We start from the raw sequence: 25,083 nt of genomic DNA on the forward strand, positions 1-25,083 counted from the left end.
GACGTTGACTCAGAATGTTTGAATGCATGCATTTCAATAAAGTATTTTTTTTAATCAATATCCAAATATTCTTTTTTTTTTTAACTAAAAAAAAAAAAAAAAACTTCAATTGGAGGAAAAGTGAATATTAAAATAGTGAATGAATTTTTCCAAATAAATTCCTTCTTTTAAGAAAAAGAAGAATTTTGTGATGTCAAATTTTGACTTCTCAATTTTAAATTATTTTTGTTTTGAGAAAAAATATGGGTCAATGGTTTTTTTTTTTTCTTTCTTATTTTACGTATATTAATTTTTAATTCAATTTAATTGTAATGTAATTGTTAATTACTTTTTATGCAAGGTTAATTGGCATTTTAATAAGAAATCATTGTAAAGCAAACTTGTTTATCCACGTGGGCCTGAATTTGGGCCTAAATTTGATATATAATGGGCTTCGGACTGTTGAGAAAGATCTGATCCTAAAGCCCAATTATGGAGTCCATTGGTTTGATAATCCTTCAACTAAATTGCTTACCATTTTTTTATTATTATTATTACTTGACCATCAAACCCATTTGTATTTATATGACTCGAAAATTGAATTTAAATCGGTTCGTAGGTTGGGTCAACCCGATAATCCAAAAATAAAGTTATAACCCAACCCTATCATACATCACTTTTAAGATTATTATGAAAATTAAGAATATTTTGACGTTTGTAACCAATATTAGTGATGCGTCATACATTGTGGGTAAGGATTCGAATTTTTGTTTTATTTATTTTACATTTTATGCTAAGATTTTATTTTTGCTGCCAAAACGAAAGGATATTATGCCGCATTTATTGTCGCTGGAAAAGGTATGATTTCTAGCAAGGTGCTCTCCAAACGTTTAGGGTTTTCGAGGGTGTCTGAGTACGGAAAAAATTGAGAGGGTTAGCCAAGAAAAACGTGTGAGGTGGTTCGCTGGATTTTCTTCGGTGAGTGGCCGGAGGGAGAAGCGACCGAGGCTATTAGTGTTGAATATCATTGCGCGTCGGTCGGAATAGGCGAGGGGTGTCGTCGCGTCGTCGGAATCGGGGTTGTGACGACGTCGTTGGCGGCGCAGCGACGATTAGGGTTTTTGCGAGATTTCGGGTAAGGAAGACGAGGGAAAACGGGTTGGGTTCACGTTTGGCCTCTAGACCAGCCCACGGAACGAACGCGGGCCCTGTACGTTTCGGCCCAACGCGGACGCGCGCTGCAGCCTTGGTCTCGGCTCTGCACGCGTGCTCTCGGCTCGGCTTGACGTGTACGGCGGCTCGGCTCCGTCAAAACCCGCAGCTCGGCTCCGTCAAATCCCGCAGCTCAGCTTGGCGGCTTAATTGGTCGGCTCGGCAGCTCGGCTTGGTGAATCGGTATCACTATAATATATCGATTCCAAGGTTTTTGGTCCTTCCGAAGCCGTTTCTGCCCTTAGTTTTACCATCCGAGGTCAGTATGGCTCCTAAACGTTAAAGACAGATTAGGTCGAGGGTTTATTTTGATAAATAGCATGAGGTTTAGCTTGGGTACCTTATGAAAGGTTCTAAATTTTTATGTGGTTATCATAGGACATATTTAACCGTTGGGATTAGCTCGTTGTGAGTGACTTCAACCAAGACCATCGAGGTAAGTGACCTTACTGTTGGAGTTAGCTTTCTACGTGTTGTATGATGGTGCGTGCCCTGTGGCCCCTGCATGCACCATATTTTATGTGATATGATTATGTGATGTATAGATTGTGTTGACCGTAGATTGTGTATGTTATGTGACGTATGAACTTGTGTTGACTGTTGACTGTTTATGTTATATCATGAATGAGATGTTAGTATTGTATGCCATGAATATGTTGATTGATGCCATAGATACACGTAGAATTATTGAGTCATGTCATGAGATGTTTATGCAACTGGAATGTTTATGTAATATGCCATGTAATGTAAGTCATGTGAGATGCCATGTGATGTAAGAAACGTAAATGCGATGTTAGCACTACTTATGTAATGCCATGTTAAATATGTTAAGGGACCTCATGCATATATGTATGTCACGTGCATCGGGATTCTTCCCCTTTATGATACGAAAGAATGAAATACGATATTTATGTTCGCCATGATATCATGCGGGCCCTTTTCTGTTCTGTGGTGTCCGGCTAAGTGTAACACGTTGTGCCCGACCAAGTCAGGCCCAGGGGGTACGTCTAAGAGCCCGCCTGGTGGGTTCATGTACACGTACATGGGCCATGTGTGAAGGAGTACCACACATCCAACCCTACTCGGAATAGAAAAGCGCCCAAGGCTATGAAAAGTTTATGAAAAGTTAGGTCCCGCTCATATGTTGCATGTGTTTGCATTCCTAACCCCAACAGTGGGGTGACTTACTGAGTATTTCATAAAATACTCAAGCCACGTGCTACCTACATTTTTCAGGTAAAGGCAAGGCGCCAATGTACGGTTGACGGCGGAGCTGAGGCCACCATGGAAGTTGGAGACGGGATATTTTTAGGAGTTTACTTTTATTAGACTGTTTTAAGTTATAGGATTGAGTATCGTTTTATTTGGATTTATTTTGAATTCAGTATTGAAGGTTTATTTTCGGAGTTTAGGTTTTGTTTTGGATTCATGAATTTTTATGAAAGACTATTTCAAGGTTATTTATGATGAGCTTCCGCCTAATGAGATAAGTATGCATGGGTGACGTCACTAATTAGGTTAAAGAAAATTAGGGGCGTTACATTGTGAATGTTTGATTTTTGAAATTTATGAGATTTTAGTTGTTATTATAATATTTATGAGAGTCACAACCTACTCTGTTCATAGTATCATTCTTTTAAACCATTAAAAAAAAAACAACTCCATTCAACTCAAAAATAAAAAATAAAAAAATAAAAAATAAAAAAATAAAAAAATTGAGAGTTAGGCTGGGTTGTAAACTTTATTCCATGGTGTTAGCTCTCCACCACCCCTAGGCGATGTGGCCTAAGTGAGTTACTCTGTGGCATATATGGGTGTCACAGTGTGGGCGAGCGTGCCAAGACGAGTGTCTCGGGCGACATTCTTTGAAATGGATTTTTCAAGGACAGTACTGGGGGACATGGGTGTGCCAGTATTGCGCCTCAGCCCGCATGTTGGAGGTTGCTACATACACCAGCAATCCGAGACAGTACCCGTAAATGACATGACATGGGCACGAGAGGGCCAATACATCGATAGAACCCGAATGTATGGATGTTCGGGAAGTCCCGATGAGATGAGAGACACGCGGGCCCGTTCTCGATGGCATGACTGAACGAGTTGTGATGGCCGACGATATCTCGAGACTCGGGATGATGTCAAGACATATAGACCCTATCGATGAAAATCGAGATGACAAGACGAGATGCGACGTTGCAAGTCTTAGTGGCCGAGTCCAAGATGCGGGAACAACAGAAATAGGTCAACAACAAGCTCAAATTTCGAGTTTGTTGAAAGAACTTTTGAATCCAATCCAACTTAACGGACTTACACTTCTAATATTTTATATTATTTTAAATGCATTAATTTACTTTTTAATGTTGTATTTATTTAATTTTTTTTTTATTGAAATTAAAGTAAAATCCTATGTTTTAGAATTAAAAAAACCACTTTATATATATAATAGAATATAATATAATTTAATATAAGCAAGTGTACATAATTAATATATTATAAAGTAAGGTAGGTTTTTTAGTGAATAATGTCGTCTCATTCTAAGAAAGAAGCACCTAAATTTACCATAAAATATGATATAATATAATACAATATAAAGTCAACAGAAAAAGAAGAATTTACTTTAGTAATTTAATTAAATTATGACTCTCCAAGGTCAATTCTCACTTTATTAATTTTCTTTTCTATTTTTAAATTTAGTCGGGGAGGCGGAAAAGACGGGGAAATCGCATTACACTTTTTTTTTTTTTTTTTAAATAATAATAATAAGTGAAACACAACATATTTGTACAATTTTGACTAATGTATCCACACGTTTTGTGTGTGTGTTTTTTTCTTGACATATTAGGCACATCATTAAAAACTTTTTAGCTGGATTTCAACTAAATATGAGTGATGAAGCTAAAATCTAGACACTCGTAAAACCAGCATATTTGACTCATTAATCAGGTAGGATAAGTCCAATTAGTTTTTCTAATAAAGCAAATGGAAACACGAGCTCATTAAGGTTGGCACCATCTCTTTAGCCCTATGACTCTTATCCTTACGAGATCTTCCTCCTATTTTTTCAAAAACTTCATTTATTCTCGTAATAATTCATTGATGCAACCCACGTGTACAAACTATGAAGAGACGACACAGCCCTAAACATAGATGGATTTTGAGTAACAACAACAAACTAATAATTAATAACATTCTACAAATAATAACTATGAGATTATTGCTATCCACAACTTCACTTGATCATGTCGAATTTGAGCTATATTTAAACATACATCACTCTTCAATTCTCCCTTAACAAGTACTCTATAGTCTTATGTCGAGGTCCCATAGCGTTTGGAGAGGAAAACAAATCATTTCTTGTAAGGGTGTAGAAAACCATGAGATTGATAGAATACGTAACGGGCCAAAGCGGACAATATGTACTAGCGATGGGATTGGACTGTTACACCGACGTTTACAATTACATAGCATGAATACCCACATGTAATGGGAGAACTAGTACCACATAGTTTGGTGCAAATTTGGGTCAAAACCCACTAGCCAGTTCATGTGGCATTTAGTGAAACTTGTAAGATATTGTAGCTCCCCAAACCCCTCTCCCCATATAATAAAAGACACAAACATTGGTTGAAACATTCCCAGCTCACACCCAAATGATTATAATTATATCCCCACTAACCCATTGACCTTATAAATTAGTGCAACACACATTCTTCTGTCATCCTCCACTTTCCCACACTGTCTTCCAACTTTCCTCACCCTATTGACTTTTAAATTCATCATAATTTCCCCTTTCCCTCCACTTCCCAACATTTCATCTTTCATTCTCCAAACACAATCTGTTCTTCTCCCAATCACTTTCTTTTGACTTCTTCGTGTAGCAATCTCATAACACATTACACCCCACCACCTCATTTGGAGTACTCATAATGTGTACCCAAGTATAAATTGAGTCCCCTCTTCCTAAACCACCCATCAAGCCATCGCCTTTGAGAGCAGAGAGCAGCTGCTTCTGCAATGACTTCCACTAATTTCCTCTGTTTACTTGTTGTGTTCTTGGGAGTTTCTAACCTTCTCTGTTCCAATGCTGTCCCAACTTCAAGTAAGCCTCATAAATCATCTCACTATTGTCTTCTTTCTTTCTTATTATCATCAACTAATTGCTTCTGCTCTGTTTCTGTAGGAAGTGTCAGCCTCCTGCATGGATCTGATCAATTTCTTCACGTTTCAAGCGATACCCACATGGTATTTTAAATTACCCATAAACCCAATTCTCTATGTCCCTTCAAAATCTTAGCTTTCAACTTAACTTCAGAACATTGTTCATTTGTGTTATGCAGGTGAGTGCAACAAAGAAAGAAGAGAGCCATGGAAGAATGGCTGTGGAACTCAATGACTATCCTGGATCTGGAGCCAACAATCGTCACACGCCAAGGCCACAATTTAGAGGCTGTGCTGATTGCTGATTGCTGATTGTTGATTGTTGATTGGTTTTTACTTATGTATGTATCTATCTATCATATATGTATATGAACATGAAAGATTGTGGAAGGAGAGTTTGAGCTTCTTCATCACTCTATTAAGTTGTTGAAAAGGCTAAGGAAAGAAGAGGGTAAAGAGATGTATAAGATTAGGTGAAAAATGAGTACCAAACATATGTGTTCTTCTTAGCTTATTTACACTATTTTGATCAAACTTGCTATCTATCTTCCAACTGATGTTTAAATGAATGGTCACTTTGATGAGTTTAGTGCGAATGTTTTAGTTTATTTAAAGATCTGCTAATGGATTTGTCCTAGTTGCTTGGATCATTCATCCTTATCCTCGGGATTAGTTTAAATATTTCAAAAGATACACTGAAAATGCTGACTTTTAAGCAGCTTTAGAGCATAGTTTTTGTGTTCTGTTTACAAAAATGGAAGATTTTTTAGCTAATGGGTCTCTTTCATAAGAACCTCAAACCATTTTGAATATAACTTCGAGGGATTTGTGGTGAGTGGAGAAAGTGGATGTACTGGTTGAGTGCTACATACCCAATTTCCACCACAATCAATTTAAAACTTACAAATTTCAGTATCAAAGCAGCACTAAAATGGAGTTAAAGTGGGGTATGTGGCAGCATTTCAACCTGAATTCTAGCAGTATCATAATGCATCACCATTTAGTTAAGTTTAGAGTGACAAGCATGTAGCTCGTTTGAATCAATAAACAGTAACAAGGCAATTTAGAGAACATCCTCAATTCTGGGAATAGAAAATTAGAGCACTTTGTGTTGGAATGTAATTGAAGATGGGAGTGAACAAGAAGAAATCATGTGAAAGGAGCTGATTGGGGGAGAAATAGAGACATTATGACAGTGTGTTTACCGTAAAAGAAAACAGCATAATCATAGAAACTTCACTTTCATGCTTTGCCTTCTACAGACATATCTCAGTGCCTTGAAAAGATATGATCTTCTAGTGTTTGATGCGGATAGTTGAGTACATATTTCACTCCAAAATTTAGCAGCAAAAGATTGGTATTACACCTCTAACGGCTCAAGCTCACCGTGAGTAGATATTGTCTTTTATGGGCTTTCTCTTTCCGGTTTTCTTTCAATGTTTTTAAAACGCGTCTTCTAGGGAGAGGTTTCCATATCCTTATCAAGGGTGTTTTGTTCTCCTCCCCAACCGATGTAGGATCTCACAATCCACATCCTTTCAGGGCCCAGCGTCTTTACTGGCACACCTCCTTGTGTCCACCCCCTTTGGAGTTCAACCTTCTCGCTGGCACATCGCCTGCTGTCTAGCTCTGATAACATTTGTAATGACCCAAGCCCACCACTAGCAGATATTGTCCTCTTTGGACTCTCCCTTTCGGACTTTCGCTCAAGGTTTTTAAAACGCATTTGCAAGGGAGAGGTTTCCACACCTTTATAAAGAATGCTTCATTCCCCTCTCCAACCGATATGAGATCTCACAATCCACCCCCTTCGGGGCCAGCGTCTTCCCTGATACTTGTTCCTCTCTCTAATTGATGTGAGATCTCACAATCTACCCCCTTTGGACCCTAACGTTCTCATTGGCACATCGCCTGGAGTCCACCCCCTTTCGGTACTCAGTGTCCTCGCTGACACACGGCTCGGTATCCATCCTTTCCTATGAAATCTAAAGAAAGGATCCCAATTCATAAGTATCTCATTTTGATATCAAAATATGGAATTGATGCAGCCCCTACCTATGAAATCTAAAGAAAGGATGATATTTAGGTGCAGATTTGGAATTGATGTGTGCAGGTGGACAATAATTGAGGATGAAATTCAATGCAAAAGCTAAACACAGGAATGCTACTCAATTAAACACATAAAGATGGGCAAATTTCTTTTGTATCCACCAAGACCCCACCTGATCATGACACAACTACTAATGACCCCACGTTACGATAACCCGTTTACAATCGTGTCATGTCATATTGTTCACGATAACCCGTTAACACAACCACTAAAAACGGATGCACAATTTTGTTAGAAGTAGGTGCTTTTCCATAGTTAGACACTATCAAGGATTCAATCTAACCACAGATTTCCTTACACTACCTTGTTACGACTTCATTCACGTAAGTCATGGGTGAGAATTGGTTCGATGCTTTGGGTGAAACCCACTTCCATAGTGTGACGGGCGGTGTGTACCATTCTCGTTGTTTGTTTTTTTGTTTTTGTCAAATGTTTCATGAAATCATTGTCTATCACTTATATCTTTCTGGTCTATTTTAAATATGATTGTTGTGAATTACTATCAAAGTTAAGGAGGCTTTTCTGATAGTTAATTGAAAATGGAGACAATCTAAGCATCACACGAATCTAATCCCTACGACCAGTAGTTGACAGCATGGTACTTGTATCGGTAGCCAAAGCCGACGCTCGGAGTTGTGTACTTCATAATTTCCTTTTCTTTCTTTATTCATTTTTCTTTTTGTGGACATAGATTTATATATAAAGGTTGATGAAGATATTATGATTATTTTAGGTCAAAGAAAATATGGTAGGGAGATATTATTAAACTAGCTTTCACATTCACAAAAGCTTCAAGGGAACAATTTGTGCTAACATTATTAATCTTACTTTTTAAGGTGGGATTTCAATTTTAAGCATAGTTAATGAAAGATGCATAATAATTATCCATTATGTTCAACAAAATATATATTAAAAAACTTTTTAATTAATATTTAAACACAAATTCTACCATTATTAATAACCTCGTTTTTAATAATTTGAACATAGGGTGAATTGAATGAACCATGAATGCTCGTAGTTTTGATACCAAATGACATTGAATTATGTCATCTGATAATCTGAGAACGAAAGAGGAACAAAGGATTTTGAAAAAGTTTCTCCGTGTATGGATCTTGATTCCAATACGTCGGATTCATGACTTTGAAAATTTTTAATTTTGAGTATGGTGATCTTTAAAGAAGTACTCTCCTCAAAATCGTACTCTATAGAGTACACGTCAATCTTCAGAACCTGCATTACACATAAAAACTCAAACAACATACTTTACAAAAACATACACATTTCTAAACACCTACAAACTTTTTAAGGAAGCTGTCAAAGAAATTTGGAGTAAATCGAGTATCAAAAGCTCGAGAAACGAGGTCCCAAACGTCAAACAAGTGTAAGTAGCAAATCTTGTCTCTTTCTTAAGAAATACTTGTAATAATCGTTTGGATTTCAAGATAAATCTTAAGTGAAGTAAGAACTAAAGGATGAGGAAAGAATTAAGCTAGGAACGGTGAGTTAAGGTCTTAAACTAAGCGATTTGCAGGAGGTTCAAGTAACATTAAAGTAACCTACTAAATGGACTCTGCTGCTCATGAAATTTTAATGGTAAGAGTATTATGAGATAATTACGTATGATTTGGGATAAGTAGCTAAACCAAGTATATGGGTAAAATGACCATAATGTCCTTGAACAATACTACCTACCTACCGTCTACAACTTTAATAGCCGCCAAATGACTTGAAATTTTATACATGATTTTGAATCGTGACTTCTAGGAGTTCATTATTTTTCATGACTATTGGACCGCGTTTGGGGATTGAACCATGGTTTAAGTAAAAAATTACTACATTGCCCCATTATCTAGGGCTAAGAATTTTGAGAACTTATGTAATTCCTTTGATCATACCATCATTAAGATCTTCTCACATGATATTCCAAGTATTTATGACATGAATGGAGCTAAGAAAATGCTCAATCTTACCTTAAGGCATGGCATGGGTATGCCATAAATTTTAAGTAAATCTAGGGCTATTAATGAACTATGCACCAAAAGCATACCCTAAGGCCATGGAAGACCATACCTTACACATCCAATGCCCAGAAGATACTATACTAAAGTTTACTAGGTACTAAGCTACTATAATCTACGTGACCATAACCTCCCACCATACGGTGCATAATGAGCCCCCTAATTTCTCTTCTAGGTGGGATGCCCTGTGTCACAACCATGCTATGAAGAGAGTAGATTGTGACTCTCACATCGAGACAAGTAAAGCGGTGACCCTCAAGAGACGTTCATCCGGACACGTGAGAACCAATATAAAAGAATGTCATGACGCGATTGAGGAGGATGGTACATCATCCAACATACCATATAATGTGTGCACTGAAGAGGAAATGAGACATAAGTAAGATAGGGGCAATGAGTAGACAAGAGTGTCACAAATAGATTTGTCAAAGGGCCAAGAAGGGTCTCGGGGCTTAACCTCAAAAGTCGGGATTCTGAAGATAATTTGGGTATGCGATTCTAAAGTCAAGGTTGTCCATATGAAATATGAATGCACACCAAATTTAGATTCAATAAGACTCAAGACGGACGCTCCACAATACCATATGGCTGTCACCAAAATGACGTCTACCTGAGAAAAATTGAAAATGTCTCAAAATCAACCTTACGGGGATGCATGATGTTAGCTCTTCACCACCCCTTGGGTCATGTGGCCTAAGTCAGCTACCCTGTGCACAGTGAAGGTGAGCGTTCTGAGATGAGTGTCTTAGACGATTTCTTTTGACATGAGTTTTTCAAGGATAGTATCGAGCGACATGAGTGTGTCGATATTGCGCCTCAACCCATGTGTCAGAGGTTGGATCATACACCCACAATCCTGTACAAAGTTCGTAAATGATATGGCATGGACATGGGAGGGTCCAATGTCTCGATAAAGTCCATATGAACTATACGTGGACCCTTTCTCAATAGCATGAACGAGTGAGTTGTGATAGCCGATGACACCTCGTAACTTGGGATAACGTCAAGACATATAAGTCATGCTAATTGAGAACCAATATGAGATGATGGGATGTGAACGTTGTTTTTTTGTGTAATTGGATGATGAATTTGTTTAGTTTGAGTCACACGTTTCCAAATTGAAAATAACGTTGTATAACAACAACCTTCTTTGTATACTTTTTTCCCTCGTCCTAAATGACGATAGCATACATTTCGCAACGAAAGATTAAAATTGAACCCAATGGTTAGTATAATAATAATAATAATTGGGACATTAATTGAAGCATAGACAAAGCAGAATTGGTTGCTTGGTAGGCACAAGACCTGCTACACTATGCTACCCACAACATGTCAAACTCAATAGATGAATCAAATGGAAGCTCCTCATTTTTTTTTTTTTTTTTTTTTTTTTTTTTTTTTTTTTTTTTGAATAAACCAAACCTACTCCATTTCCCCCAACCCCTCCATTTAAATAATTAATACAATTTCTTTTTATTTTTTATTTTTTTAACCTCATTTTTCTTTTAAAAATAAATTCTTTCATTTTGAAGATAATATTCTTTTTATAATTTTTTTTTTAATATTTATTCCAAAAAATATTAAATATAAATATATAGTTTCTTTTTTAAATAATGGGATCATAATTTATCTAAAATATATCTAACTCAATTAATATTCTAAAATAATATTAATTTAAAAAAGAAAAAAAAAGGAAGATATTTATTATTTTTAGTGGTAATTCACATAACAAAAATTAAGACGTTTATAATGATTGTTTATTATTAATTAATCAAATTTATTTAAGAATTAATATTTTGGGACCATAGGAATGTGGGCCCGGGGTATCTAGAAAAATCTGTACCAATAACGTTGATTCTTTGCCGTCAAGTCACTATTAACTGAGGGACTCCCTTTTACCCAACTGATCCAACGTTAACTTTGGACGAACGTTACCGAACCTAGCCTCGGTCGGAGTTTAGCTTCGGAGTATTCGAGCCTCGAACTTGAAAATTTTCTTAAATTACAAAAAAGGAGAAGACCGAGTCCGGTCCGAGACTGACAAACGCAAAAGTTCGCTCTTCACAAGCCTAGTAAACAGCCGGGTAGTGTCTCCGAGCACAGGCCTTTGGGTTGGAGCTAAGGCGCCGAAATTTTCTACAATCTGTGTAATCTTGAAACGTGTTTTCAAGGCATTTTTTCATTTAGATCTTCTTATTCGACTTCCATTGTTGTTTTATTCATGATTTTGCATTTTAGTTTTGTGGATTTTGATGATCATCGTGTTTTAGGGCTTTCTGTGGAATTGCATGTTGTCGAGTGTGTTTTTCTTCAATAATTTGGTTGATTGGGGGAATTTTTTGTTGGTGGTGTTGTTTTTCTTTTGGGGGTTCGGTGAATTAGAGTTGAAAATTGTAAGTTTGAACTTTTGTGTCTTTTTTTCCCTTTCATTATGATGTTTTTTGTATGGTGGAGTGAGCGAAAGTTCTGGGATCTCTTTCTACTTTTTCTACTCACATTTTAGCTGCGATCATCTTGCAGCAGAAAGGTGCTGATTTGTAGTTGGATTGTTTTTGAAGCAAGCATTTCTACCTTTTGTTTTTGGTTGGGGAATATATTAGTATTTGAAAATCTAGTTCAAAAAGTTGTTGATCAGAAAATGTAATATTTTGTTTGTGGTGGGAGGACTTGATTTTAAGAATGTGGCTTGCCTTTTATGATGCAATTACTTGGAGTTTGAAATTTTCTTGCTGTTCTTCTTTTTTGTAGCCAGGGTTTTGCATAATTGAGGGAAATTGAACACAAGAGAGACGTTTAAAGGTATGTATTCTAGTTCTTTGTATCCAAATTCAATCTATTGTTATGGAGGTTATGGTGAAATTTCCTTTGGTTTATTTGTTTTAGAGAATCATTTCATTTTTCAAACTCCTGTGCTTTGTTTTTTCTATTTGAGACGTGAAATAAGGGCGATCTTTGTGATTTGTCGAAGCAGGAGGCTTTTGTTTTTGCACAAGAATGGGTGATCACATGGTTTTGTGTGTGGACCGTCTCATTACGCCTGAAAGTTTGCAGTCGCTGCAAGGAACTACTGCTCCAGGATCTTCTTTGGAATCTTCATCTTCTCAAAATGCAGAGCCATCTGTCTGTGCTATTGCTGTTGAAGATGTGGATGAACATGAAGGGTCTGAAGAAGACCCCCTTATTCAGACTGTTGAATGTCGAATATGTCAAGAAGAGGATAGTATTAAGAATTTGGAGATTCCTTGTGCTTGCAGTGGCAGCTTGAAGGTACTGTTTATTAACTTCGATTGCAATGGTCCTTGTAGTTCAACGAAAGTGGCTTTCTAGTCTATAGGCACCAAAGAAGAGTATGTTTTGCTAATGTAGCATATGTCGGTGTCTCGTAGATTTATGGCCATACTCATTATGAAGTTATGAATCCTTAGGTGGTTGGCTTTGCTCGTTTGACTTATAGGGGCATGGAGAGAAGTTAATTATGATTGTCTTTATTGGTTCTGAGCACCATTTTGAGTTTTACCTGTCTTGAATTGTGGGAAGAGAGAGCATGATAAAATGAGAACTCATTTTTTATTCATAAATGTTCTCTGTATTTTCGCATTAGTTGGCTTTAGTCAAAATCATGGGATAACGTAAAGCCGTGGCAATGTATTACGAGTTCTCAGTTGGGAGTTGTAATGGAAAGAAACCAGTTTTAATGGTTGCGGTAGTTCTCAACGTTTCGAGCCAGACCTTTGAGTTGCGTTTGTTCTGTCCGTTGTTTGGTCAAGCTCTGTGCCACGACGCCTTGGGAGAAATTTGATTTTTATTATCATTATTACTGATATAACTTGTTCTGTTTTAGATGCTCTTCTGATTCTATTCATTTTCCTATTCCAGTATGCTCACAGGAAATGTGTCCAGCGATGGTGCAATGAAAAGGGCGATATAACTTGTGAAATCTGTCATCAGGTAAATTGTACCATCACCATTAGAAAATCTCGAAGAATACCTATTGTTGTCATCAATTTGAAGGGGGATTCTTCTGGCTGATTAGTTTCAACCAGTCACATCAAAAAGTTGATTTAAAGAAATGGTCTTTTTATTGGATGAGCGACGAATGGCTCTATCTTTGAATTTGGTGTGGGGTTGGTATTAACTAGTGAACATGACAGGCTCATGAAAAACGATGCAGACGGTGGTTGGGTTGTTGTTTCTTAATACATTAGGAGATATTATTATGATTTTGTAATCTCTGACATTTTTTCACAATAAAAACTTGTCGTAGAATGCTTCGGGAGACATTAATGATGGTTAAGCTATAACTCGTTTGAATAGAAAAAAACTTCACCCTCATTTACTCAAGGGAAGCGTGTTTACTGTTAAGACTAAATCACTTTTGATTCTCAAGTTTTTCTCTTAGTACTGTAAATTTTTTTCTTTGAAGGTCAAATCAATATGTTGATATTTTATAATTCACATGCTTTCAGAATTATCAGCCTGGTTATACCTTGCCCACACCACCGCCTCGCATGGAAGATGCCACCATTGATATCAGGTAAGTTTTGGTTCACCTAGTTTAACACATAGTTTTTGCTTCTTGAATTTAAACTCTGATTTTCTGTACCTCAAATGTGTTTTGCAGTGAAGGTTGGGCAGTTTCTGAAACTGCTTTAGATTTGCATGATCCACGGCTTTTGGCAATGGCAGCAGCAGAACGCCACTTTCTTGAGGCAGAATATGACGAATATGCAGATGCGAGCGCAAATGGAACAGCATTTTGCCGTTCGGCTGCTCTGATTGTGAGACTGATGACTCTTACCCTTGAACAAATTCCCCATATTAAACACTGTTTTCACACCATAATGTTGATTATCACTGTTGCTACTTTACAGTTATTGGCTCTTTTACTGTTGAGGCACGCTCTATACCTTACAAATGGTGATGGTGAAGATGATGCTTATACTTTCTTCTCGGTAAGTAAGACATTCATTTTTTTCCCTTCAAGATTATTATGTTATGTACTTGTCACTGTTAACTTTCATGTACATTGACAGCTTTTATTACTCCGAGCTGCTGGGTTTCTTCTTCCTTGCTACATTATGGCATGGGCCATCAGCATACTACAGCGTCGAAGACAAAGACAGGTATGTCTCGAAAGTATGATTCTATGCTTCCCATTTGCATAAACTTAAGCAATCTTCTGTATTTTCGTGATTGAAACGTTTCTGAAAAATGTGAATTGATTGTCGTATGATGTTTTACTTCTCGTACAGGAAGCTGCAGCACTTGCAGCAACTGAAGTTGCATTTATGCTGCAGGCAGCACAAGGTCAGAGCCTTCAGTTTACTCTCGCACCAGGGCCTGTAGTTACTCCTCATCAAGAGCCACTCCAATAATGATGTTGCTTCATGCAGTGAGTGCAGAGAGGAATTATATATATATATATATATATATATATATATATATATATATTAACTTCAAGCTAAATTTATTCCACTGTATTTCACCTTGGTTTTTTTCCCTAAAAAATCAGTAAACTGTGTCATTCTTACTATATGCCGCTTAGAGCTCTCTCTAAGCTTCTTCTTCGTTCTCATTTAAACCTGGTGCCTCTTGCATTCTGTCATCTTCAATATCTGAGTTGTGTCTGTATATAATTCTGGATATCAATGAATCAGTGATGGCTACTCCACAGAATTGAGTTGTTTTATTCAAAATGTTCTGCTGTATAACTAATAATGTATGATTACTCTAGTCGGAATGCCCCTTTCATTAGAATCTTTGTGACTTTACAATAGATGGCCAAGTAATCTTTTATTCTATCTTAGTTGTAAGGGTAATCTTGTTGTATGAGAGACCATTTAAATATATTCAATATGATGAAAGAGCAGGCTTTTCCTAGTTATAATGCTATAAAATATGTAGTGGGGTGCACTTTAGCAAACTTGGATGATCTTTAATTAAAGGACCCTATTCTGAGGCAGTTTTAAGCAAGCAAAGTAGAGTGTGGGAGATGAAGGAATACGTAAGCTAAGCTTGTGGAGGGATGGTGGTTCAAAGATGGTCGGTCCTCATAGGTTCTAAAAGGGCAAAACTAAAGGAGTTAGGTCTCAGTCTTGAGGGTTGGGGCAAACAAAAGAGAAGAGACCACTGATAAAAGCATAAAAGAGCTTCATTGAAGCATATAATGAGAACCCAAGACTGATTCTCAAGACCAAATTTTATTGCAGGAAAAATTTGCTTGCTTTTTTCTCTCTACTAGAAGCTCTCTGGTTTTTTATTTGCTTTATTGCTCTGTGTTCATCTATTCAGTCTGGATCTAACTCTTGCAGTCCAAAAAGAGATATTTTACAAAGGTAAAGGGGCTTAGTGTCCTATTATTCTCACACGATTATATGAATGTTTACTACATAGACTGAACCGTAAAAGCATTTATCATGTGTTAGAATAATGTTCTGAAACTTGATCATTCAGTTTGGCATTTATTGTCGGGTGACATGGAACGACAGCTAACTGAGGCCAGTCTTGGTATGGTAAAAAAGGGCCTTCCCAGAATTGGAATAATAAGAAAGATCCGTATTCCCTTCCTTCTTTACCCTTTTAAATTCAAACCTGTCAAAGTTCTAAAACAGCTTCATATTGCTTCTTTTGCAGGCTTATGATAAGATGAATCTTAAGATTTCCCTACATGTTCTGGGCCCCAATTATGTCTTTTGCTTTTTGGTCATCCTATCCCATAAAAGGATGGAACTCTTGGCTTCTTACAACAATGAGCCATCATAAACTTTGGCTCTGCATATATCACAGACACATCCTTCTCCTCCTCCTCATCCCTTCCTCACTGAATACAGATACTATCATCCCTCCTCTGGCTTCAACTATAAATGGGGGTTTTGATTCATAGGGTGGCCAAGCTACTTCTATGCATTGGGATTTTGGCTCTTCAGTCACAAGGAACCAATGGGCTGACAAACATTGTTCTAGCACTCAGATGGGACAAACTAAACATACCTATTTTCAACAGCTTCAAGCTTGTGAAGGATGATTGGCGGGGAACACTGGCTTTCGCACCTGCACCTTCGATGGGTTTCGATCCTACACGATTGAATAAAAGAAGGATTCGAAGAGGATCTGATCCCATTCACAACAAATGTTGAGATGAGAAGAAATGAAGAAGATACAAAAAGGTTTCATGTTCGTTTGTTTTCCAAGAAAAATAGAGTGGTGGGAAGCCCTGTTGATGAAAAGATGGAAGTCCCAGACAGTTCATCAAAGATTGTTCGTAGGTTCCTTATAGATAGGAAGATTGCATCTATTTTGGGTACAAACTCGAGCTCTAACAAAACAAACAGCTTTATTTGGATGTAAAACAAACAAAGAAAAAGGGCTTCTACTGTCATACATACAATAGGTGGCGCCCCATGCAACAGGTATCTATTCAGCAACAGTTTGGTTGTATTTATCTTTTCTGTTGACGATTTCATATGATTTAACACCTATTAGTCAAGTTCTATGCATGAATATTGGTTTCATTTCTTCAGCTTTAACAATTTGGTAACTTCTTCTGGTGTTTTTAAAAGAAAAACCTCTGCTAATGCATGCTGCCAAAAACTGAGAACAAGGTTGAAGATGATACGGTCCAAGGCTGCAATGAACTATAAAGGTGAACGAATAGACGAGTAAAGATTTCTAGACAGCCTAAAATCTCAAAACTACTCTGTTTTGAGTTAAGAGTTTCATTATCATTAACACAGCAACATGGAGAATGAATGATAGATCTCAGTGACTACAAAACTTCCTATTCATATATTGAATTCAATATCAATTGCTCTTTAGGAAAAGTTGAGATCTACGGTACCTGTTCTTCTTATCCCGATTAAATTTTATCTTCGACACCTTACGTGACACCGCTTGCCAAATCATATCGACAGCATCACCAGTCTGAGAAGGATACTGATATTCAAATTCATGCACAATTTCTATTATTCTCATCCACATCTCTGTCCACTTTTCTCGTTTAATTCCACGAAGAAGTTTCAGTAGATAACCCTCCCTTATAGAATCGACAGCTCGAACGAAGACACAAAATTCGGTGTAGTCCAGGACATCCTCATAAGGCAGCTCAATATCATCGCTGATAATAACAGGTACACAATGACTTGCAATAGAATCAAAAAGTCGATTTGATGATGGGGTATCTCCTGCAATGTTGAGGCAGAACTTCGATGAGGCCATTCCTTGGCCTGCCTTGTTGATCCCATTCGCCTTAACACTTCCAAAAGTAAAATGAACGTCTTCCTCATCTTTCAGAAGGTAATATAGTTCTTGGCGAACTACTCCTCCCTGAAAATGAATTCAAACATAACATTAGAATAACTTTAATCAACTTCAAACCTTACCAAATAATTCTAAGAACACATGGTCACTAAAAGCAGAGAAAATGCAATTTGATGTTTATTGGTACATGAACTATGAAACAATGAAGTTCTTTACATAATTTTCTCTAACAAAGGATATAACAGGAGTGATCATTCCATTATATCAGCAAACTAGGCCTTATCAAGAACAATTTTCATCCATGTCTCTTGCAAAGAAGAATTCGACGAGATTTTTCCAGAACCCCAGTTCAGACTACCCGACTGATATAATCTAGAATCTACTCTCCACCTGTACTTACTTAGTAGTAGGCGAATAGTGACCCTATTTGTATGCGTACACAGGGCACGTTCCAAGATCTCTCGCACTGAGAACCTAAGACATGGTTGATTGATAGTAAGTTGAAAGAATAAATGGATCGATCATAGGTTGGTTGAATGAATACACAGGGCGAATGGATCATAGACAGGTTTCGTCCCCTTTCGAGAACACCTTCTTACTAGTACGGTAAAAGCCTAATGCAAATAGACCGAAAAAAGAACCGTTCTTTATATATCAACAGTTGGCAACATGTTACTGTGCAATGCTTGGAAGCAACTCTAGTTCATGGCCTTGCTCTAACCATTTTATACATATCAAGTTTATACATCGACCAAAAAGGAAGTTCTACAACATGCCTTCTCCATCAGTTCGAACTCTTTGTAATAGCAAAATGAGATTATTTATGAGTCGATCATATACAAATTGTATCCTATGCATTTCCCATCAACCAACAAAGGGATTTAGGCAATGACATGAAACAGCAACACATATCATAATTTAGGCATAAAGTAGCTTGAACGCCAAAAAAATAAGACACATCAGTAAGTTTTTGGATGTGACAGAAAGACTTACATCCTTCCTGTATATAGCTCCTTGAAAATACACCAAAGTTGGACGCTCATCAAATGTGGGAGAATTGTTAGGTGGAACCGTCTTCACCACATGTCTGTAAGGGGCAATGATATCCTTTTCAATATTTGCAACTGCAGCTGGGTACCTTCCAAAATCTGCAAGCACAAACATGGCCGAGTGGAGTTTCTTTCTCGAATCCAACATGCTATTCGGATGGTGAGCAATTATGAGATGATCCCTTCCACCCACTCGCCTCCACTCCTTCCGCCCAAACAAAAAATGCATCAACTTATGCTGTAATATCTTGTTCACATTAATCTTATCCCTCCCATGCAGCTTAGAATGTTGATTGTAACTCAAGGATGAGAAAAAGGGCACAAAAATCACATCTGCTTGACTTGGACGCTTCACCCTAACTGCTGTGCAAGTATGTTTAATATTTGGGACATTCGAAGATAAAAGATCAAGTGTAAGCCAGTATTCCATACTGTGCTGAAGATTCAGCCCACCAGGGTATGATGGGATTTGAGTTCTATTAGAGACATCAGGCCAAATTTGACCCTTCTCTCCCTTCCATCCCAACAATCCAAAGTGAAATAAAGGTGGAAGATCATACATGTATACTCTCAAACGAGCCTTTGCAGGATCACAGGCTAAATCTGTGTGAGTTTCTACAGAATCTTCATCCTTGCTGTTGTTAGGAAGCGGCCAATCAACACCCCTAGCTCTAATGGCTTCTTCGGGTTGCTCTGGTGGAGGTGGTACAGCTCGTGGAGGACGTTCCATTGGTACAATTGGTTCAATCTCTACATTGGGTTTTATGTGATTTGAAGTATGATTATTAACAACAATGAGCTTGAGCACTGAAGTGGGGAAGAAGGAATTGTAGTTGGATTGAAGGGTGAACAAAGAAGAAAGGATTAGAAGAAACACAGAAACTGTTATCAAGTACAAAAATAACCTAGTCGCTAGCATGCGTTTCTCCGACATTGCTGAAGACAAGTCCGTAGAATTCAGAGAATCATAAAAAACACAAATCCGCCATTGCAATTCTCAAAACAAGCTATAAATTGAATACCGGAACATCGAAACAGAGGAGGTTTGATTCAGAAGCTTTGAATCAAGTCTCGAGGATTACGAAGATTGACGGAACCCCAGTTTCGCATCTAATCCAGAATTTCTCAGGAACCCACTAAAACAAATCCAATACCCAAAAGTCAAGAACGAAACGGGCCAGCATTCCTCATTTTGCAATCGACATTGAAATGGGTATAATAAAGTGAGAAGAACCCAGAAGATTCAAGTTCCGGAGTTGGGAAGAAAGAAATAGATGAATGGAAAGCTTACAAATCGGAGTATGTTGGATTGAAGGCGATTGATTCTCCTCCATGAAAAAGCATCTGGGTTGTGAGGCATTAATGATGAAGGGTGATGAATTGGAAGAAGAAGGGTGATGAATTGGAAGAAGAAGGGTGATGAATTTCTACGGCGAATTATAGAACAAACAGGTTTGAAATAAAAGAATCCCACTTTATACGGTTTGACCAGTTATTTTTCAATATTTTCTGGTTGCTTTTAAGTGGAAAACAAATCGCCTCTCTATTTATTGTGTGGTTGTTAATTAATCCCTAATTAATCCCTAATTAATACCTAATTAATGCTCATGCCAGCTTAACTAAGAACAATTTTCATACTCTCAATAAATAATCAATTAATTAATTAAAATTATGTAATTCAATATTAAACTTATAAATAAATAAATAAAAATGGTAAGGGAGTAGTTGGATAAAGCTTTTGTTGTGGCCTTTTTATTTTATTATCAATTTTAAAATAAATAAATAAATAAAAAGGGCACGAGAAAAACTCTCCCAACCTTCTCCTCTCTAGTGTTGATTTCATGCGCATAAACATGAAATGCATGACTTGCTTTGCTGCTATTAAGCATCTTAATTTTTTTTAATGATTCTTTTTTTTTTTTTTTTTAATAATCGATAATCACGGTTGATCAAAGTCCCACGTTAATTTAGGGAATGATCATGGGTTTACGATCAATGAATACTTTCTCCATTTGTATAAGGTTTTTCGGAAAGCCTAAGGAATTTATGCTCAAAGTGGACAATATCATATCATTGTTGAGGGTTGAGTTCATCTAACAATTCCTGCTCTTATTTTTAAATTTTTACGTATTATTTAAATGATTTGAATTCAATTTTGATTTAAAAGTTGTTCGGAGAAGAGGGAGAAGACTATAATTATTTAAATGAGTATGGGTTGTTTGTTAATGTTGAAACATTATTAAATAGTTCATCAATCATTATAAGTGTCGAAAAATTTAGTGGTAGACAACTAATCTTTCATCCTAGTTTTCGAGTTGCTATTAAAGATTTATATCAATCTTATGATTGATGATCGGTATCGATACCAATAATCTATATCAGAATCAAGATTAAGCTTTGATATTAATATTGATTATATATAGCGATCAAGCTTGATTATTGAATATCGATGGCAATATTTGATAAGGATATTTGCAATATCAATATTTATTATTCAAATCGAGATGGAAATATAAGGTATGATAAGTGTTTAAGAATGTTGGGACTATATCATTGTGTATAATGCATAATAGTGATTCAAATTTATTTCGTTTGTATTAGGAATTGTGAAGAGATGAGATAACCACTCCAAGAGAAGAATCGAGCTCGAAAATCCAAATGAAAGTTTAGAAAAGATCTCGAATTCGGTTGGTTTTGTGAGATAGAGACGCATAGTTGTGTGTGGTTAAGAGGTGTGCTCTCATTTGTCTCGTTCAACTCCTATTCGACCTTTTTTTTTTTTATCGATTTTGATCCATATTGATCTTAAAATCTATTGAATATAGGTTTAATTAGAAGAAATTGAAAAGAATTAGCCAATTTAGGAATATTTTTTCTCGAAAAATGAGCTAAATAACAGAAGTTAGTCACAAACTGAAGGTTCTAAACAAGTTGTAACTCGTTATATATGCCAAACATGTCAATCATATGATTAGAAACGTGGTTACATTGATTGAGCATTAGTAGCCTGTCTTAGTTATGGATGAATATGTTCGTAGGAGTAGAACACAAGCAGGATTCATAATTACTATGTAATATGTATTGAAAGTACCTTGTTCGTGATGACACGATATAGGAACCATTAGTCCAACAAACGAACTCTAACAATGATTAGACCTCACATACAATTGTAGTTGGATTGTCAATAGGTTGGGAGGGCATGTCGCCCATTAGTCTACTAAACTCCATGGAACCCCTAATCAATGCACTGAGTGCTAAGTTATAGACACGAGTATTCATGATCATTAGACTAACCTATTTCAAACCGCTAGTATTAAAAGAAATCAAATTTATATCGAAAAAGTATCAAAGAGGCTGAAAAATGAAGTAAGGTATCTTTTTGCATGTTGTAAAGGAGTTAAATATATATTCTGATTCCAAAATGAATTTATTTTATAATAATTTATTGGTAAAGAAAAAGTGGAAATGCCACGTGGGAAAATATAAGTTGAATAAAAAAGGAATATTGTTAATTAAATGGTCCTTTTTGTAGGTTAAAAAATGCCTCGATTTTTACACTTTTTTTTTTAAAAAAAAAATATATTAATCAATTTTTTGCATTTTTATAAAACTTATAATTGAGTAACTTAAATACGACTTAAACTAGGTAAGCCAGCTGGGCCAATTTGGGCCTAAAGTCTTGTTTTTAAGAAAGCCCATTAGGCCCAAGTGAGAATATAGACAGGATAATTGCGGTTGGTTCAATAATTTTGTCTGTTTTAGACAATAATGCCACATTTTCCTTCTCAAATCATGCTTTACGCACGCTTTCTTTCACTAATTGGTACAACAAACCTTTGTTCAACCTCAAAAAAACATGTTTCAAAAGATGCATCCACAAACACCATATAACTAATATCAGCATGCATGAGTATCATTAGAAGTTAGTGGCCGTAAAGACATCTTACATCTAAATTGGTAAGAGTCGTAGGTATGTACGACGGCTCGAGTACTACGGGCATTAAATGGAATTGATGGGCTTCCCAAATTGAGCATACAATACTAGATGGGCTACCCTTAACACATATTGAAGTAAAGAAAGAGAGAGAAGAAGAGAAAGGGTAAAGAATGTTGTCTGTAATTTTGTCGTGTTTGATGGATGGGGGTGAGCAATTGAGGGGCCTAAAAGGAAAGAGAAGAAGGCAGTATGATTAGTGGGTGGTTGCTTTGTCCTCTCAAATGTCCACCCATTTTCAGCCCACAAATATGAGCCCATCATTATTCTCTTTTACCAAACCCGACCAAACCAAGCCAGTACTTAGGGGGATTCAAACCAACCATAGATTCTCATTTGATTCATGCTATTTTATGCCCAAACTCGGGCCTCCTCCATCTAGGGGACCCCTTTGCAACCTCTCCCAATTGAGACAAGGAATACTAGTGGAATAAATTGAGAGAAAAGAGATATGTCCATTTAATCCACGGGCTGGGACATAAGAGGATTCACTAGGACAAGGTGAAGAATCACCCACACTCCAAATTAGAAACTTGTGAATGTTTCACAATTCATCGTAATCGCCGTGACCAGATCACAGGAGATGTAGAAAAACGTCGAATTCATGTATAAAAAATATAACGACTTAAATTAGATTAATTAGAATTTTGCGTTGACAAAGGGTTTGATTAAGAAGCATGTGAAATTGTCCCACTTCACTTTTAAAAAGGGTATCAAATAAGCACATATTGCCGCCCATTGAAAAAAACAACAAAGCCTGACTTTGGATACATACGGCTCCATGGTGGAGAGTGGGGGGATTAAAGAGACGTATTCATAGTTGATTTCAACAAACCCACTTCTTTCACTATCAAATCCATATATTTACACCTTCATTTTCCCACAAATAAAATAAAGTTAACAATTTTCAAATATCTACGCTTGTACGTCCAAACCTACCATGAACACCCAATCATTCTTATCATTTCATACACTCTTTTAAGGTTTAGCTTTGAATACATATATGAAGAACACACCAACCAAACCCACAATTTTTTTTTTTTTTTTTTTTTTTTTTTTTTTTTTTTTTTTGTTGCTATTTTAAGCTCATAAATGATTGTAGCGAATTGGCCACACTTTGTTTGATCGAATGAGTGTAAGTGTTTGATTTGATGCAAAATTCAGGGCCAGGGTAGAAAGTTGGGGGAATCATTTTGAGCTGCCAAGAACTGTTGGAAATGGGCCATACACACACACACACCAAAAAATGGTTACTTTCCAAGAATGAATCAAACCCAAGTCTTGATTTGCACGTGACTTGAACCACGGTGTTGGGGGTTCGAGTCCCGCCTCGCCTACAACCGGCCAAAAAGGGAAGGACTTTTCTCTCTGGGGTAGGAAAATCATGACCTTATCTTTTTACTTTTTCTTTTTCGTTAACGGGTTCTAAGAATAATGTTCTGATACCATGTCAAGAATGAGAAACAAAGGAGGGATTGAAAGTCCAATCTTGTCGTTCACAGCATTTAAATAGAATACAAACTACGACAATAAAATAATGTATTTTTCTTTTTCGTTAACGGGTTCTAAGAATAATGTTCTGATACCATGTCAAGAATGAGAAACAAAGGAGGGATTGAAAGTCCAATCTTGTCGTTCACAGCATTTAAATAGAATACAAACTACGACAATAAAATAATGTAATGGGTGTACTTCACACACGAGGAATTGCAATTATTTTGTTGAAATGTCTTCCACAAAACAGAATATATGTGTATATATATATAATGATTTGTTAAATATTTATAATATCCAAAGACAGAGACCCCAAAAACAGGTAGCAGCATGGAGTAGGAGTAGTTTATAACAAAATAAAAATGGGGGCTTTGTTGATATACTTTTTTAAAAAGAATTATTAATTTGAAAGCAGGATAATGTGGAAGTTGTTCTCTGTTTTTGGTGGGAATTGGTGGACAAGATGAATTTGAGTGTCAATCTTTGTCTTCCAACATTTCTTCTTAGATTCTTTTCTTTTCCGCATGCAAACATACTCTCACGTTCTTTAAAACGGGATAAGATCATGCGTATATAAGTAAATGATAAAACTTTACCACAAATACGTGTTTTTAATCGTTAACGGAATGATATTATCATACTATTGTAAAGATAAAACAAAGAAGAAAAGAACCGAACAATTGTTCTCTTCTCCGTTCATCTTACCAACACATAAGAATTTTAAGACTAACCCTTTTAAAATTATTGATGGTAAGAAACTTGGGGAGAGAAACATATTAATATCACGATCACTTCACACATTGAAAGAGTAAA

At 36.6% G+C, this 25,083-nt stretch overlaps 3 protein-coding genes across 6 annotated transcripts; 2 read left to right on the top strand and 1 right to left on the bottom strand.

The window, feature by feature from the left end:
* The first annotated feature begins 4,984 nt into the window (after positions 1-4,984).
* On the top strand, positions 4,985-5,938 carry LOC147793711 (uncharacterized). Its single transcript, XM_087121729.1, has 3 exons — positions 4,985-5,290; positions 5,372-5,433; positions 5,529-5,938. Exons 1-3 carry the CDS (start codon positions 5,206-5,208, stop codon positions 5,652-5,654), a joined length of 273 nt encoding a protein of 90 aa, XP_086977855.1. The 5' UTR covers positions 4,985-5,205; the 3' UTR covers positions 5,655-5,938.
* Positions 5,939-11,472: 5,534 nt separating this feature from the next.
* LOC111788394 (uncharacterized) lies at positions 11,473-15,173 on the top strand. 4 transcript variants are annotated; one of them, XM_087121420.1, is made up of 9 exons: positions 11,473-11,624; positions 12,226-12,276; positions 12,449-12,744; positions 13,354-13,425; positions 13,944-14,011; positions 14,099-14,429; positions 14,511-14,600; positions 14,730-14,887; positions 14,920-15,173. In XM_087121420.1, the coding sequence occupies exons 3-8, from the start codon at positions 12,472-12,474 to the stop codon at positions 14,850-14,852; spliced, it is 957 nt and encodes a 318-aa protein (XP_086977546.1). In that variant the 5' UTR covers positions 11,473-11,624; positions 12,226-12,276; positions 12,449-12,471; the 3' UTR covers positions 14,853-14,887; positions 14,920-15,173. The 4 variants fall into 4 exon arrangements, with proteins under 4 accessions (XP_086977546.1, XP_086977545.1, XP_086977547.1 ...); XM_087121419.1 differs by having other exon boundaries at positions 11,490-11,648; XM_087121421.1 differs by having other exon boundaries at positions 11,492-11,648; positions 12,230-12,276.
* Positions 15,174-17,157: 1,984 nt separating this feature from the next.
* LOC111788393 (putative arabinosyltransferase ARAD1) lies at positions 17,158-20,183 on the bottom strand. The gene is made up of 2 exons (XM_087121418.1): positions 18,727-20,183; positions 17,158-17,799 (listed from the first exon to the last, which is right to left on the bottom strand). The coding sequence occupies exons 1-2, from the start codon at positions 19,714-19,716 to the stop codon at positions 17,278-17,280; spliced, it is 1,512 nt and encodes a 503-aa protein (XP_086977544.1). The 5' UTR covers positions 19,717-20,183; the 3' UTR covers positions 17,158-17,277.
* Positions 20,184-25,083: the final 4,900 nt, after the last annotated feature.

Source organism: Cucurbita pepo, chromosome 2 (genome assembly GCF_057944985.1).
Source record: "Cucurbita pepo subsp. pepo isolate OVF chromosome 2, ASM5794498v1, whole genome shotgun sequence".
In the NCBI taxonomy this organism is placed as follows: Eukaryota; Viridiplantae; Streptophyta; class Magnoliopsida; order Cucurbitales; family Cucurbitaceae; genus Cucurbita; species Cucurbita pepo.